At 40.4% G+C, this 16,855-nt stretch overlaps 2 protein-coding genes across 3 annotated transcripts in view; one reads left to right on the top strand and one right to left on the bottom strand.

The window, feature by feature from the left end:
* The first annotated feature begins 5,253 nt into the window (after nucleotides 1-5,253).
* cxcl13 (chemokine (C-X-C motif) ligand 13) lies at nucleotides 5,254-7,422 on the top strand. The gene is made up of 4 exons (XM_083980006.1): nucleotides 5,254-5,354; nucleotides 5,808-5,910; nucleotides 6,480-6,560; nucleotides 7,016-7,422. Exons 1-4 carry the CDS (start codon nucleotides 5,288-5,290, stop codon nucleotides 7,080-7,082), a joined length of 318 nt encoding a protein of 105 aa, XP_083836132.1. The 5' UTR covers nucleotides 5,254-5,287; the 3' UTR covers nucleotides 7,083-7,422.
* A 490-nt stretch (nucleotides 7,423-7,912) lies between these two features.
* Nucleotides 7,913-16,855, bottom strand: part of cnot6l (CCR4-NOT transcription complex, subunit 6-like) — a 29,070-nt gene continuing 20,127 nt past the window's right edge. Inside the window, exons 11-13 of one of the 2 annotated variants that reach the window (XR_014595654.1) lie at nucleotides 16,577-16,779; nucleotides 10,969-13,650; nucleotides 7,913-10,860 (exon numbers count right to left, since the gene is read on the bottom strand). Coding sequence is in view for 1 of the 2 variants with exons in the window: in XM_083979927.1 (XP_083836053.1) it covers nucleotides 13,429-13,650; nucleotides 16,577-16,779 (425 nt within the window). In the remaining variant the exon portion in view is untranslated. Of the gene's footprint in view, nucleotides 13,651-16,576; nucleotides 16,780-16,855 lie in introns of both variants that reach the window. The other variant, XM_083979927.1, reaches the window with a different exon arrangement.

Raw genomic sequence — 16,855 nt, 5'->3', positions numbered from 1 at the left:
TTGAATTTTTACTAAATACACAACAATGAACAAACTTCAATACTTGCTGAACGAAGCAGTTTACAAAGCACTTTTGTCTGTGGGCGGGCTAACCTTTCTATTCTGACATCTAAAATCGGGAAATTCAAATGCTTGCACATGTTTCCTTTGTTGATGACAGATGGGTTTCACAAATGCTACTACAGTACCCTAATAATGCTAATAATAGATGGCAGTGTTGGTTTAGTCCGTTGACCGCCTTTCTTGGGGAAGTTGTCTGTAGTCAAGCGTGATTTCTTTCTTTTTCTCAGCTGGATCGTTGCTTTTGCTTTACTTTTGCTTTACTTTTGCTCTCCGCAGCTCAGTCTCCTAAAGTTCTCCCAAAGTTTTGTTTTACCTTCAAACTAAGAAGAAGTGAAATGGAGTCTATGTCTACAGTAGTCGTTAAGTTTCTTTTTTTGATAACAGTTGGCCTCCAGTTAAGGATTACTGTCATGTGAGTGGGGACAGTCCTTAAACCTGGTAATTCTGGCAATTCACTGACATAAATAATTATGTGATTGTGCAGTTTAATTTAGGTGGTGGTTCAGTTTGAATGGCGATATGGATTGTACCTTATACTGTGGCAATGCCCAAAATCCATGGCAAGGCCACCCTAACCTTAAATCTGACTATTATATAGTATAATGATAAAAAAAAAAGTATTACTGGTACTCTTAACGGTTCTTTAAAAGGAAATCTACATTATAATTTACACTCTAAAAAACATTTGTGATTAACTGTCAAATCTCTCCAATCTTTTATTACTTTGAACATTTCCGATTTTCTATGTTTTGGTTGTATTCTAGTTGTGTGTGTCAGATCGATTGGATTGACCTCCAATAGCCAATAGTCAGTTATTTGCACAAAATACAAGATATAATTTTAAGATAAAAACACACACACACACACACACACACACACACACACACACACACACACTGGGCCCTTTTCTTTGTGATCTACTTGAATAAAATCCACCGCTTTCTGTCAGATCTGTCTTCTAGCATTGGCCAATCAGAAGTAGAGCTAACACTTGTTTTGTCCTCATCTTCAAAAATCAGTTGATATCATTTTGTTGAATCACAAACAATGATTCAGAGCAATGAATGACCTTCAGTTGGGTATGTTTTCCACACCCAACTGAATTAACTAGAATTGAAAAATGGGAAATGAAAAATGCTGAATTTGATTAAACTGTTGCAAGAGTTGTTACAAAAGTTGTGATCCAAGGTTCTTTAAATTGAACTTTTTCTGTTCCTATACAATACTGAGTAGTACACAATGATTTCTTGGCGAAAACAGTCAAATATAACGAAATGAGGAATGGGAGGAGGTCAAAATCTTTAAATTTGAATTTAAATTTGGTTGAAAGAGGATCAGTTCCCAAAGTCATGCTTGTAGTCATACATGAACTGCAGTTTCAGTTTTACCAAATGATTTACAAGAAAAGAAGGTGTATGTCTAAGATTCATCCATTCTCTTCCGCTTCATCTGGGTCCGGGTCGCGGGGGCAGCAGTCGGAGCAAGGATCCCCAGACTTCCCTCTCCCCAGACACTTCCTCCAGCTCTTCCGAGGGGACCCCAAGGCGTTCCAACGGCCTGGGTCTTCCTTGGGGCCTCCTCCCGGTGGGACATCTCCGGAACACCTCCCGAGGGAGGCGTCCAGGGGGCATCCGGTACAGATGCCCGAGCCACTTCAGCTGGCTCCTCTCGATGTGGAGGAGCAGCGGCTCTCCAAGCTCTTCCTGGGTGACAGAGCTCCTCACCCTATCTCTAAGGGAGCGCCCCGCCACCCTGCGGAGGAAGCTCATTTCGGCCGCTTGTATCCGGGATCCCGTTCTTTCGGTCATGACCCCGAGTTCATGACCATAGGTGAGGGTGGGAACGTAGATCGACCGGTACCGATCCGCCTGTCAATCTCACGCTCCATCCTTCCCTCACTCGTGAACAAGACCCCAAGATACTTAAACTCCTCCACCTGAGGCAGGAACTCTCCCCCGACCTGGAGGGTGCAAGCCACCTTTTTCCGGTCGAGAACCATGGCCTCGGACTTAGAGGTGCTGATTCTCATCCCAGCTGCTTCACACTCGGCTGCAAACCGCCCCAGTGCATGCTGAAGGTCCTGGCTCGAGGGAGCCAACAAGACAACATCATCCGCAAAAAGCAGAGATGAAATCAAGTGGCTCCCGAACCGTACCCCCTCCGGCCCTTCGCTGCGCCTAGAAATTCTGTCCATGAAAATAATGAACAGAACCGGTGACAAAGGGCAGCCCTGCCGGAGTCCAACACGCACCGGGAACAGGTCTGACTTACTGCCGGCCATGTGAACCAAGCTCCTGCCCCGATCGTACAGGGACCGTACGGCCCTCAGCAGAGGGCCTCCGACCCCATACTCCCGGAGTACCCCCCACAGGATGCCACATGGGACACGGTCGAAAGCCTTCTCCAGATCCACAAAACACATGTGGACTGGTTGGGCAAACTCCCATGTGCCCTCGAGCCTGCAGAGGGTGTAGAGCTGGTCCAGCGTTCCACGGCCAGGACAAAAACCGCATTGTTCCTCCTGAATCCGAGGTTCGACTATCGTATGATGAACCCTACATGGTTCACGCAGAAATAGTCAAGGTTGGAGTGCATTCGGAGCTGGAGGTCGAGTGGGTCGTTCACTAACCATAAGGTTGTTGATTTGATGCTTGACTGGCTGATTCATCGGTGTTATCTGGAATAATGTGTAAGTGAATGTGGCAGGTATGGTTGTGTGTTTTTAGTGGGCGATGGGACTAAGTAATAGTCTCTTTCAGTCCATTTTAAAACAGATGAGAAAACTTTTGATAGTATGAATGAGAAATGGGATTAAGCAGGAAACAAAATATGAACACCGTGCACATAAAACCAGTTTAAGTTAATGGTTCATTGTACATTTCCTCTGTCACCAACCTGGCTGTCACATGTGTGGGTCGTGAGGGTCAGTTGAAGCCTCATTAGGAAAAGCTTGTGAAATGCTTCATTATACTGCCAGTCATTGTACCTGAAAGATTAATTTCACTTTATATATATATTCGCTTTTAAATATTCACCTAAAAAAAAAGAAAACCAAAGGCACTCTTCTTTAAATGCGTAAAAGCCTATATTCAAACATGGCTATTTCATATAGAAAAGAGAAAAACATAATAAAAGTGGTTAACAGCCCACACGTTTCACCTATTTAAACTGGAAATACACTTTGTCATTAAAAACGTGTATCATTCATTGTTATTCTCTCTCTGTCGGTGCACTGTCTCCCCCCATCTTGTGGTTTGTTCACGGGTCTCCAGTCTGATCCCAGCACAGCATTTACTGAATATGACGAAGCCAATCTAAATTTACACTTATTTTCATAAACGGGAACTCAAGTCTAAATTGGGAGGTGATAACAGTCCCCACAATTAATTATTTACCAGAAAGGATGTGGTTATCAGCCAGGGACCTCCAAGCCAAATACAGAAGTGCGGCTATGCCCAAGCTTGGTTGGGTACTCTCCAGTATCTTTACCACCATTTTCTGTTCCTGATTCTTTACCAGATTGAATCCAGACTAATGTAACTAAGTCAGCTGCGTCTATCCTGGGCCAAAATGTCATTAAGCTTGATTTGGATTTGCCTGCAGTTTCAGTTTTTTGAAATTCCCTCATCATGACCTAATATGAAGTTTAAATGGCATAAAACCAAATGCATAACAATACATGGAATATTCTAAGATAACGGGACAGATATAAAAAAAAAGTTTCTTATAGTAGTACAAAACCACCTGCAGATGTCGTATATAATACATTCTGCTCTGTTTATTTGGTGTTATTTGTAGTCTGTCTGGTATCTATACATGACAATAAAACCCGTCTGGAAATCCATTTATTTGACCAACAGTATAGTTGACATTCTTTAGCTTGAGTTCAATTGATATCATATAAACCACCGGAGGTTTTCAAAATGTCTGGATGTCAGTGAAGCCATCGACCAACTGCCTGAACAGTCTCACAGATTTTCCTTGATGTTGACTATCAGTGCTTAACAGGTTGCATGAAATTGTTATTGCTTATTTCTCATTGAAAACATAATTGGTATACACCTCCTAATGAATAGGATCAGTGTTGCTCTGTTTATTGCGTATAGTACTGTATGCCGCAATAAGCCAATGATAAATTACCTTTTTTTCGTCATTTAGACTGGGATGGCACTCTGTAGCTGATATTTACATTAAAGCAGAAGTGAGTGATCCGGTCGTTTTCGCTAATGCTGCGTTCCAGGCAGGCTTTTGAAATCGTAAATTACAGCTTCAAGTCACAACTTACGACTTTGTAGCGTTCCAGGCAACCCACTCGTGTTTTTCCGACCTGTTTTACCGGTGAAAGTCACTATAACGGCCACTCGTAACTTCCGACCGGTGAACTCGTACCAGATCGAACTGGTACCACACTTCACGGTCGGAAAAATAGTTTCCTTGAACGCACCATAACAGTCCTCGTCGCTACGTCACCACATTCACGGCGTTCCTTGGCTGCACACACAGCCCTGCATGCCGTTCTCTCTCCTCATTGGATAAAAACTGTAGGATACGATAAATGTTTTCTCTTCGGCTCAGAGCAGAGCAGAGGGACTGAGAGACCCGTGTTTCAGTCCAAACACTCTATGTAAGTGATTGCTGTCGGAAGATATAACTATTTAAGACTTATATTAACACAAATATATCACTCACTTCTGCTTTAACCTTTAAAGGTGTAACGTGTTACAGCAATTTAATGTTCTTTCTAAAAGTACATCAGATTTGGTGGATGGTGATGTATGTAATTTCAGAGCTGAGGCCCATCAATCAGTGATAAAAAAAAAAAAAAATCTTAAGATTTTAACCTCAGCTACAACCACTGTCCTACATATTATCATAAATGAGTGCTAGACAGTTACACACTCCCTGTGTGGTATTCGTATTCAAAAATAGTATGAATAATAAGTGAATATAAATGAACTGTAACACTGCATATTAATGTAGGTAATAAAAAAATAAAAAAAAAACCTGGCAGACGGGCCAATAAAATAGGCTGATCCAAATTAAGCTCATTCAGCAGAAACCCCCCTGAAAAAAACACACACAAAAAAAACACATTCTGCTGTGTCAAGAATGGAAAGTAAAGTTGTATTTCCTTATTTGCTGCTTTATAAACCCAGACTCTACTCCATTCACTCTCACTTCATTCTCACATCCTCATTGGCGCCGAGAGATCAAAACAACCGCTATGATGCTGAAACCACTGCTGCTCCTGGCTGCTCTGACTCTCTGCTGCTGCATTACCTCGCTCCATGGTAAGAAACTTTTCTCTCTATCTCTCTTTTTAAATAGCTTTTTCTTTTTAAATTTACAGCTGATTTTATTTTCAATTCAGTTGTCCAATTCCAAGCAGTTTAGTATTTTTGTAATTTGAGCAGCCAAAATGAGTGGAACAATAATATATCGTCTGCATACAGTGACATTTTACTAATGTTTAAATGGGACAACAAAAAGTACCTGTCCTAATTTTAGACACTTTATGTTTCTTTTATTCACCTTCATTAATATTTGAACATTTTTATTTATCATTGCATAAAATATTGAGAACATTTAAAACTTTTTCTTTGGAGCTCTCAACAATGTTTCTTTATCACTCTGACCCGAAGTCTGTATTTATATCAACCAATGACTCATTTTGAGATGTGGTTGAAAAGATACCAAGCTTTTGACGATTAAAATACCTTTTACCTTCTCATTTTGTTTTACAGGGTGTAAATGCATAAAGACGGCCTCTCATCGTATCCCTGTTCAGGCCATCAAGAAAATTGAGATGATTCCTATTTCAGGACAGTGTCGCTGGACTGAAATCATGTAAGTAGTGTTCTGATAAAAGAAAAACTCTTAAATTTCTGTTAATGTACAGTACTGGTACAGGAAGTAGCTTCATCCTCTCCAAGTAAAAACAGCAATAACAGAAAGTTAGGTAAGAAATATTTTAAGTAAAGTAAAAGGTAAAAGGCAGTTTGAAGTGAACAATTTGTACAGATATACCTCATGTTTTCTGAAATCGACGATTCTGACGACATCTACATAGAATCTCTAAAGTTTTGACCTCCAAACAGATGAAAGTAGAAAGCACAATATATTCCTCTGTGTAAAGTGGCAAACATTTGAAATATTTATGTTAACACAAACACATTAAAGCATCAATTTGACATGAGCCAAGCTACATAATCGCCTCTTGATGCCAGGTGGACCAAAGGCACTCAAAGCGAAAGTGAGAGTAAAGGAGTTCAAGTACAATATTGCACAAAAATGGAAAAGTTATCAGCGTGGACATCAACTTACACTTCTACCCACTGAGTTTTGTTATTGTTCACTGCTCAGATGGATTTAATCCAATGTCTTCATTGATGTCTTTCTCTCTCCCACTACCACAGAGTCACCAGGAGGAATGGCGCCAGAATTTGTGTGAATCCATCAGCGGTATGGGTCCAAACCATGCTCACTGAACTGCAAAGGTAACAACATGCCTTGTGTTCTTGTGAAACAAATCTCTTACAAATCAAACCACTTTTCTATTGGTGGTCATGGAGATGTAGTTATTCTGTTTTGTGTGTTTTTGCCTTTGGTTTCAATATATTTTTAAAAGCATTTCCAACTAATTCTGATCAGTGAAACACTTTAAAGTAGAGCTAAAAGCCGTAAAAGTCCTACCTCCTGCCATGTCAGTGGGTTTACTGACTGGTATGTTGTTGTGTCCAAAGGAAGGGCTGTGTCAGAGGAAGAGCTCTCTCTTGTGTTCAGCCTCATTTATTGTGATAACGGTAATAAACAATTTGCACTTCATGTGTTCTGTGTCATCCCTCATCACCATATACTGTAGCTATAAACTACTGTATCTGATGCATTAATCTGACTCATTCAATATGATTTATCATTCATTCTTATTCTCTCTTTTTGTTTTAAATTACAGGAAAAGTGAGGACCGCAATGAAACCACTCTGCCGCAGACTGCTTCCACAACCGCCAACATCTTCTGATCGCATTTCGTGGCGACATCTGACGTAGCGTTGGCTCCATTAGAGTTAATGAGGCTGTGAATGAACTGGTTGCATAGCTGAGCTACTGTCCAACATGAAAAAAGCCAAACATTTTATTCCATTTAACACTTTATGCTGTAGAGTTTTCTTCAATCCATCGACCTGATGATAGTAACTGCGTAGTTGATGCTTTTTTATGTACTTGAAGTCTTGACATCAATAATTACAAGCAAAAAAAAGTTTAATTGTGTTATAGTTTTTCCATTTTATTATCAAAAGCTGTAATTCTGTATAATTCCTTCTTGTAACTTTGAAAAAAAGACATTGTGAAGATGTTTATGACATTTCAAATGGTGCTGTCGACATTGCTCATGTGCTTGTGCATTTTTGTGTGTTTTTATTTTTTATATAAAAGAAATAAAGCACAGACAAAGAGACTCTTTAAAAAGTGACATGTTTATTGCCTACAGGAGGTGAGGGGGGGGGGGGGGGGGGTGTGGGGGATTGGGGGGTGTGGAGCAATGATAACAGGTGCTGTTGAGCATGTTTGGTTTCAACTGAGGTTCAACTGCTCACAGATCAGATACAGACACAGCAGCCTTTGTAGAAGTCCATCACTTGGTTCATACAGACGATGGTTCAGGATGTTTGGGAAGCACTTAGATTCGTTTGATTATTTCAAGATATTGATGGTGTTACAACTTCCTTTCTTTTGGTAATGATCTTAATACAATCCTGAACAGTGTTGTGATGTAAGTCCAAAAACAGCTCATACCAAATAATTATTTTCCATTTTTATAAAGATTTTAATCTCTTTCTTATTTATGTACTTGTTCTTTGTTTTGTTTTTTTAAGAGAAGGCCATAGACATTATTAAGTAAACTTTCAAAACACTGCATGCCCAACGATGACACAACTTCACTTTCATTTATTGGACTGCAATGTGCAGCAGTAACTCTAAGCTTGCGAAACAAAAGTGAAAAGGACGTCTACAAAGGCTGCATCTGCACTTTTTTTTTCTTTCACAACAACGCCACCTACGTCAGAATAAAACTTCCACTCGTCCTCGTGGGGCAAACAGCAACTGGTGTCACTGCCATATTCAGCTTTTTTTTTTGACATTTAATTGTCAAACACGATGCACACTTTAGATCGCACAGTACAAAAACCTGCCGTGTCTCTGACGCCGGCAGCTCTTCACCACAAAGCTGCAAGTTCTCCCTCCAGACAAAACAAACGCTTCCCTCCCACCCGCCTGTGGTGGTGGAGGATTGGAAAAAAAAAAAAAAAACAATGTGGTGAAGAGCTGCTGCTCGTCAGGAAATAGAAACTCAACATTTTTAGTTACATAGAACAGGTTTAAGTGCAGTTCTTCAAAATCCTTTTGAGGGATAATGTAGCACCTTTGTTGGTGTCTGCTGGTGGCTGAGAGTCCTCACCCAGTTTCACTTCGCCTACTGCACACGGGTGAAATACGTAAATCTGCTGAACGTCGCCCCAAAGGCAGAAACTTTAAAACACTTTTTTCTTTCTTTTTTTTTAACAAATGCTGCGAGGAAAAAAATGGTTAATTCCAAGAAACAGCAGTCTGGCATTTCTTATTGTTCTCAGTTTTGAAGATGAGACAGGAAACTGAAAACTGTCAAACCAACTGATGGGGTTCAGACCTTTTCTCAAAGTGTTTTGACACCTCAGTCTGTGCCTCCCACTGCTTTTATAGATTATATTTTATTTTATCATGGCCTAATGTCAGCAAACTAACCAGTGCATTAACCTGTGATCACTATTGTAAATTAACAAAGATGCCGTTTAAGATTTACTTAAAATTTCCTCTAGCATGCGTTTGAAAGGTTGTTATCAACTCAGCACAAACTTTGCATGATCTCATTTTGGTGTCACGTTCTTAGATTCCCTTCCACCGACTCCATCGTCTGCTGGTTTGGATGCAGCGACCCAACCTGGTCGACTTGTTAGAGCAGATTAAAGTCACTGTAAAGCCTTCCTTCAAATGCTTAACAATAATCCTCAATGAACCCAGTGAACATTACTGGACGTCTGATTGGCCTCTACAGACTCCTGACCTCATGTGGTGACCACACTGCTGTAAACTTAAGTATGGCGGGAAAAAAAAACAATGGAGAAAAGAAACAAAAAAACCAAAACCAGGGCCAGATATTGAACAACAGGATTATTATTAAATTTTTCTTTACATTCAGAAATCGCATGTGATGGCGGTTGTGGTAATCCTGTGGACAAGACAGCGGTAACTCTTTGCAGTGGTAATCTGCAAACACAAAACTCACCGAAGGGGAGGGAGAAAAAAACCCCACAAACAGGTGAGAGTGTGCGTTTCAACGACTGATTTGTCCTTGAACATTATGGATACAAAAAAAAAAAGATGTTTGTTTGCTTTTACAGTCTGAGGTGAGCAATGACTCCTCAGTTTCAACTCCTCATGACCACATCCCCAAAGGTTGGTTCAGGAAGGACTGGCGGGTTGACTGGATGACTGGATGACTGGATGACTGGATGAATGGATGGATAAATAGATGGATGGATGGGTAGATGATGGTGCTGGGTTAATCTCTGAGCGTCTTGGTCTCATGGGCAGTGCTGCTGTTGGAGGAATTGTACAAACTAGGCACGTTGTTTGTAGAAAAAGTATGCGAGGTGCGCTCTACAGAAACAAATCAACAGCTCAAATGCTCACAGGTAGTGACAGCTGGGTATTACTGTGGGGAAACGTAAAAGACGTGGCTGTGGATGATGAGCGTGGAGAAGACGGATGTGGAGGGATCTGGGAAGCCATTTGTAGGGGAAAACTCAAGATGGAAGACATCAAATGAAAAGAAAAACAAACCAAAAACAAATCTTTTTTTTTTCTTTTTTTTTAATTTTTATTAAGCATCATCTCAGAGTTTGCAAAGCTTTGAGATGACACTTAAAAAAATGTGCACTGGAGAAATAAAAAGCAATCAAGACAAACTGCTTTTAAACCTAGAACGTTTTATCTTTTCTTCTCAAAAAAACGTGGTAATACTGAATTGTACAAAGTACCAGTTGAAAGACTGACTGCATGTTGGAGACAGAAAATGCCCGTAGTTTAAAAACAAAAGTTGGAGAGAGATGTTTTCGTCTCTACAAGAGTATCGTGGACAAGTGGAGGTGGTATTCACATATAAGATCTTAGTGCACCGGGCAAAAAGAAAAAGAAAGTACAACACCAAGTACATCTTTGACTTGTGAGAAAAAAAAAAAAAACACACCCCTTTATCTGGAGAACGGTACATTCCCCTCACAGACGTGAAAGACGCCCTGTCGTCGAAGACAAGTTTAATTTCTGTACAGCTGTTGTACAAAATCAGAAAACCCTGTGAGGTGAGTTTCAGGAGTGAAGTATAGGCCTCGAAATGCTCACAAACGATCACAAGAGTCAAATCGTGCAACGGAAGCAAAAGCCGAGACTTTGCGTCCAGGCCAGTTTACACTGATCTGAATGCTGTTTAAAGCTGAGGTGTCGTGTTGTGCAGACACCATTTATCCAAAAAAAAGAAAAAAATATATAATTATGGCTTTTTTTTTCTTGAACAGAGCAAATGCTTCGTCTAATTAAACTACTTCAATCTTAAAAAGATCCAATACACTTGACTAGACACTACAGCAGTGAAAACGTGCCAGATGTGTTCAACGTTGCAAAGATAGTGCTGGGTATCAAATGCCGGTGTTTTGTTTTTGCACCGCCCAAAAGTCAATTCACTCAGGCCTGGCACTGACAGACCTCTGTGACCAACAAATGACACTTGAACTGTGTTTTATTTTGTTGAATCGACCATGAGATCATGACACAACAAGAAAAAAAGAGGAAAGATCAGAGAAAAGTCCTAACAATAAACACTATTTCTCTGTTTTTACTTTATTAGTTATCATGTGATCATGACCACAAAGGTTCTGACACATTAAGATTTTTTGCAAGGTTCAAAAATAATTGAATTTTCTTTTTAAACTTTGTCTAGGTAATGAAAAATGTATGTATCCTATTGGCTCCAGTATTGATACCCAGTCCTACCCTTGCATCCATTCATCTTTTAATAATGTCCCACTAATTTGTCCAACTTTCTCTAAAAAAAAAGAAGAAAAAAAAAAGCCTTACAACAAAACCGAATAAATGATTTAGTTTTAAAACTCCAAAGTGTCTCGAAACCAAATTTATCTCAACACCTTTTTTTTGTACTTTGTGACGACTTTAAAATTAGACTTTTTTTTTTTTTTTTCTTTTTTTGAACTTCCCAAATTCTGGGAACGGATCAAAAGTGCAGCAGTAGCTTTATCGAAAAGAAAAAAAATGCACAAAGACGTGGGACTTGTACTGCAACAGCAACAACAACATATATGTATGTCTAAGTACATACGTTACCTGTGCTTATAAAGGATTTTCAGAACAATAGCTTCCTGTTTGGTTTTGCTCGTACGTGACTCTGAGAGTCTTTAGTTTGAGAGGTACTGCTTGATGCATAGTATAGCCCTGAGTTACAACTTACATAAAGGGCTATTAGTTCTAATCGTCTCACACAAATATACAAAGTCTAGAGTCCACAGGAATCTTTAACATTAAGAGGCTCCAACGACCAATTTCATAGCGAGCCACTGGTAAATACATTCGGCTCCTGATCGCGAATCATTAGCAGATTCTTCTCAGGAAGATTGTTTTTTTTCTCTGGCACCAATAAATAAATATTATTTTATTATCGGCAGAGCATAAGTCACTCGTTCGGGGGGAGATTCTTTGGCCAGTCAGGTGATGGGGAAACAGGAGGACACTCTTTTCAGACCGCGGATGTTCGAAAGCACGACTTCAAAAAGTTAAAGTGTTAAAGCGCATTTGTTGGTAAAAGTCAGGATTGTGTTTCAAATACGTCTTAAAACATGTTGTAAGAAGCACGTTTAAGTCTTTGGGCTCATTAGGGTGCAACGCTAACATATTTGAGGGCTCATTTGGCCTTGGATTGATTGTTTTGTTACTTCATAGTGCTTCAGAAAACGCCTCTTTTAAACTACAGTGAGCGTAAATCAGCCAAGGTGAAAGTGAAAGTGAAAGTGAAAGTACCTCTGCAAGTAAAAAATATTTAGCAATGATCGATACAAGACCCGTATCAGAGGAAGAGAATGCAGCTGAATGCAGCAGCAGCAGCTCAGTTAACATCCACGCAGGACCGCGACGAGGCTTTCAGGTTGGCGTTAGCCGATGTGACATCCATGTTCAGGCAACACCGATCCCAAAACAATGTGGAAAACGAGTCCCAGAGAAGCCGGCGTCAATTTGAAAGCCCCCTCAAATAAAACAGTCCATCATCCAAACTCCCAGTGCTGTAATGTGACCTGCAGCTGTGGCATGAGATGATTTCGTACTCCCGCTCCCATATGAAAACACACCAGTTTAGTGTTACAATGAACGTTACATTACTTTTAAAATGCCCAGTCAGCACTTTTAATCTTTTTTTTAAAAGAAAAACTGCAGGTATTCTCTCACCTATACGTGACTTTTAAGTGTTTTTGGTGTTTCTTGGCTGATCAACGTGTAAAATATGCACCGATGTAAACAAACCTTTGACGCTCCTCCGCCTACGAAAATTCATAACTTAAAATTCAGCTCTTCTTCGTAGTGTTACTGCTTTTTTTATTTAAAAGACTTGTCAAGTTTAGTTTGGTAGAGATGTCAGGTTCCAGTTCTACAAGACAAGTTGTGTTTTTTTTTACTCTTAAAAAAATAAAGATGATTTCACAGCTACGTGAAATGAGAACAGAAACCCAAATGAAGTGCGATAGATTTGTCTCACAGAGGTTGATGATAGTATCCGTGAAGGTTTGTCGTTTTTAGGAGCACAATCTACAAGCGGCCATGATCATGTCTAAGGCAAAAAACTAAAACAAAAAACAAAACAAAACAAAACATTGGGGGCGACCATAGCAGCTTCATCCCAAGCCCAACATTTGGTATCAAGACTTTTCAAGGGGAGAAAAAAAAGAAAAGAAACATTTACAGTGTGCAAAAAACACAAAAAGGAGCAACAAACTGGGCGAATACTTCACTCCTTTTAGGTAGGTGTGTCTCGGGATCGGAGGGGAGGGGGAGGGAGAGGGGAGGGGGGTGCAGGGGGGGTTGGATGGTGTCGGAGTTTGAACATGATCGGTAAACTGTACAGGGTCCTGTATAAAGCTGTAGGAGGAGGAGGAGGAGGAGGGAGGACAGTGTTTAAAAGGTGGGAGGGAGTTGGGGGGGTAAGGAGGGCCGGGGTTGGAGGCGAGGGGGGGTGTTGGGGGTCTTTCTCTCTCTCACTCTCAGGCTGCACTACCTGTTGACGGGCAGGTGCAGCCCGTTGAGGGGGTTGAGCGGGTGGGGCAGGGGGGGGTGCAGCTCCAGCTGGGCCAGCAGGGAGAAGTGGTCCGAGGGGATGTGGGGGTGGGGGCAGCCCGTGATGTTGTTGTCGACCAGCCACTGGCTGTCCAGCGGGCCCATCAGGCCCAGGACGCTCATGTGGGTCTTGGAGAAAAAGATGTAGTCAATCACGCCCTGCGGACACAAACACACGGAAATCAGGACATTTTCCAAACACAAATAAGGGTCAATGACGTGTTGCAACCCAATGTCAAGTGGTGAAACCGGTATTTTTTTCCATAAAAATCTGACTACATACATGAAAAATAAATCTGGACTCAAATGTGGAATTAATGCAATTCACTTTTGCAATGCAACACTGTTTCTTGATAAAAAAAAATTGCATAATTTGTCACATTATTTAGAAGAAAAGTGGTGTTTCTAGTATATGTCCTGACCAATGTTGCCGAAATGCATTAAAAATTCAAATACAGAAACACAGCAAAAAAATCCATTTCAATGAAATGTTTTTCAAAAGAAAGTATATATTTCTTAAGTACACCTAATAAATAATATTAATATATTATTACAAATACACTTAAATCCACTGTAGGTGGATCAACTATTGAATATGTATAATTATTTTGTGGTTACACCATTTGACATTTTCAGGGGCATTCAGTCTTACTTTAAAAAAAAAAAAAAAAAAGGTTCAAATGTCATTTCAACTGACATAAAACCAAAATGAATACAAAATGTGCATTTTAACAAATCTTTTACAGTAAAACAATTCTTTAAAGATATTTCTGAATTGCTCATCTTGCCAAACCCTTATTTATCACTGACCCATAAACATAAAGGTTCTGGAAAAATCTGCTTCTTTATGGTCATGCTGAAACTTGCACATGAAGATTTGTACGACTCACATGTCTCGATTACGCAATTAGCTTAGCTTAGCATAGCATAAAGAGTAGGAACAAAGGTAAAACCTACTGTATCTGAACTTAACAACATGTCACTTCTTTCCTTGACAAACTGTGATTCATCATTTTTTTTAACTCTTTGTTTTTTAATAGATTAAACAAGTGATACAACCTGGTAATTAATGAGCTTTGCAGTTCATGTTGTCACGGTGTCAATCTTCTAATTTAACTCTACACAAACAGAAATGCAGCAAATTTCCCAAAATGACAAACACTTTCGTCATCACAAAGCAGCTGCCCTCTTCACTTCATGACCAGGATCAAAAATGTTCACATGATCTCTTCATTAATCATGTCGCTCCTCTGACTTCATGCCAAATGACTTTTTTTTTTTTATACGAAGATTGAGGAGACACAGAGACTTCAATTTACCCTCTTCAGATTTTCCATTTACACCTATAAAATATGTGCACGTAACACGTTCTTGGATCAATTTTGACCGAAAGTCTTTCGGTCTAAGCTGAATCACAATGTCACAGCTTTCCAACTGCACATTTCTCTGATGAGGAAACTGGAGGCGACGGCATCTACGGTGGATTTGCCAGTCAAAAATAGGAAAATTTCACGTTCACGTTTTTGTTTATGTAAAGGAAACAACTTCTCATGCGTTAAGGCTCAACTTCTTTCCGGAAACCTAATTTTGGCCTGGTACAATATATGAGTCACTTTCATCGCTTTGGACGGAGGATGTCTGCGTGCTAATGAACCGACACGCTCTACAACTTTACCATTAATCAGTCACCAAATGGATTAATTTGTTCATACGGAGGTAAAAACCCAATGACGGCATCTGAAGAGGAACTACAACAAAAACATAAGTAGGTTTCTAAAAAAAGGATCCCCTCCAAAAAAAAAAAAAAAACATGGATCATTTTAGTGTTTCTGTATTTTGGATAGTGAAGATTTGCGCAAGACAGCCGGGGAAGTCCATCGTTAATTACTATTGCGATTACGAGGAGTACAGCTGCAGCCTGAATGACGCATTGGAAACCAGAGGTGAAACTACAGACTGTATACAGACTGATACAGACTGTATCTCAAGCAAAGCGCCAGTGAGGGTTTTCCAAACCCACCGGGCGCCCACAGAGAAATATACTCAGAATGGTATATAAAACATCCCACATGTATGAATCTGTCTAATAGATTCAGGCTTCAACGCCTCTCACTGCTCAGCTGTACTTCATTTAACCCCAACACTGTACTGAACAGAAAGTGTGTAGGCCTAATGACTGTATATAGTGTATTCCAGTCAAAATCCATCGCCTTAGTGATTCAGATGTAGCCTAATCTGGTTTGGTGCAAAGCATTATCACATTACTTTCATTTAAAGTTTGGGTTGAGACGTGTAGTTTTAAGGCAGAAGTAAGTGATATATTTGTGTTAATATAAGTCTTAAATAGTTTTATCTTCCGACAGCAATCACTTACATAGAGTGTTTGGTCTGAAACACGGGTCTGTCAGTCCCTCTGCTCTGCTCTGAGCCGAAGAGAAAACATTTATCGTATCCTACAGTTTTTATCCAATGAGGAGAGAGAACGGCATGCAGGGCTGTGTGTGCAGCCAAGGGACGCCGTGAATGTGGCGACGTAGGGACGAGGACTGTTATGGTACGTTCAAGGGAAACTCGTGTTTTTCCGACCGTGAAGTCGTACCAGTTCGATCTGGTACGAGTTCACCGGTCGGAAGTTACGAGTGGCCGTTATAGTGACTTTCACCGGTAAAACAGGTCGGAAAAACACGAGTGGGTTGCCTGGAACGCTACAAAGTCGTAAGTTGTGACTTGAAGCTGTAATTTACGATTTCAAAAGCCTGCCTGGAACGCAGCATTAGCGAAAACGACCGGATCACTCACTTCTGCTTTAAGCCTGCCAATGATTAAATTGTGGGAAACCAAAGCACAAACGTAGTGATCGAGAGACGATGGCCTGTTTGCTCAGTTACGCTCAAACTCCAAAACCTCAAAAAGCCGTGAAATTCGATTCCGTTTCGAGAGTTCGCTTGTTCTAGAAATGAACGGAAACCAATTGGAGACGGTAAAACAGACCCAAACCGCCTAAACTCGTCAGCTAACAGGATTTGTCAAACTTGCGATCAGACAGTGGAGGCTTTTAGTTTTTTTTTTTTTTTTTTTTTTTTACCTTGAAGTCATATGTGTAGTTGGTGTAAGGCATTAGATTGCTGTCGTAGGCGCTCTTCAGCTGGAAGCTGTGTGTGATGCTTCCGTTGGAGTTGCCGTTCTTGCCGTTGCAGCTGAAGTTGGTCAGACATTCGTTGTAGCGCAGCTCCTTGAAGTCCTTGTGGTTCTCGGCCACTCCTCCGTTGCTCAGGTATTCCACCACACCTGGAAGAATGAGGATGTGTGTGAAGGTACAGTAGTACGGCACATTGACCCTGAATATCTCTTGTTTTATTTAAAA

This window comes from Trachurus trachurus, assembly GCF_905171665.1.
Source record: "Trachurus trachurus genome assembly, chromosome: 9".
Lineage (NCBI taxonomy): Eukaryota > Metazoa > Chordata > Actinopteri > Carangiformes > Carangidae > Trachurus > Trachurus trachurus.
Note: the sequence above shows the minus strand (reverse complement) of the source record. Positions and strands in the feature narration are given on the sequence as shown.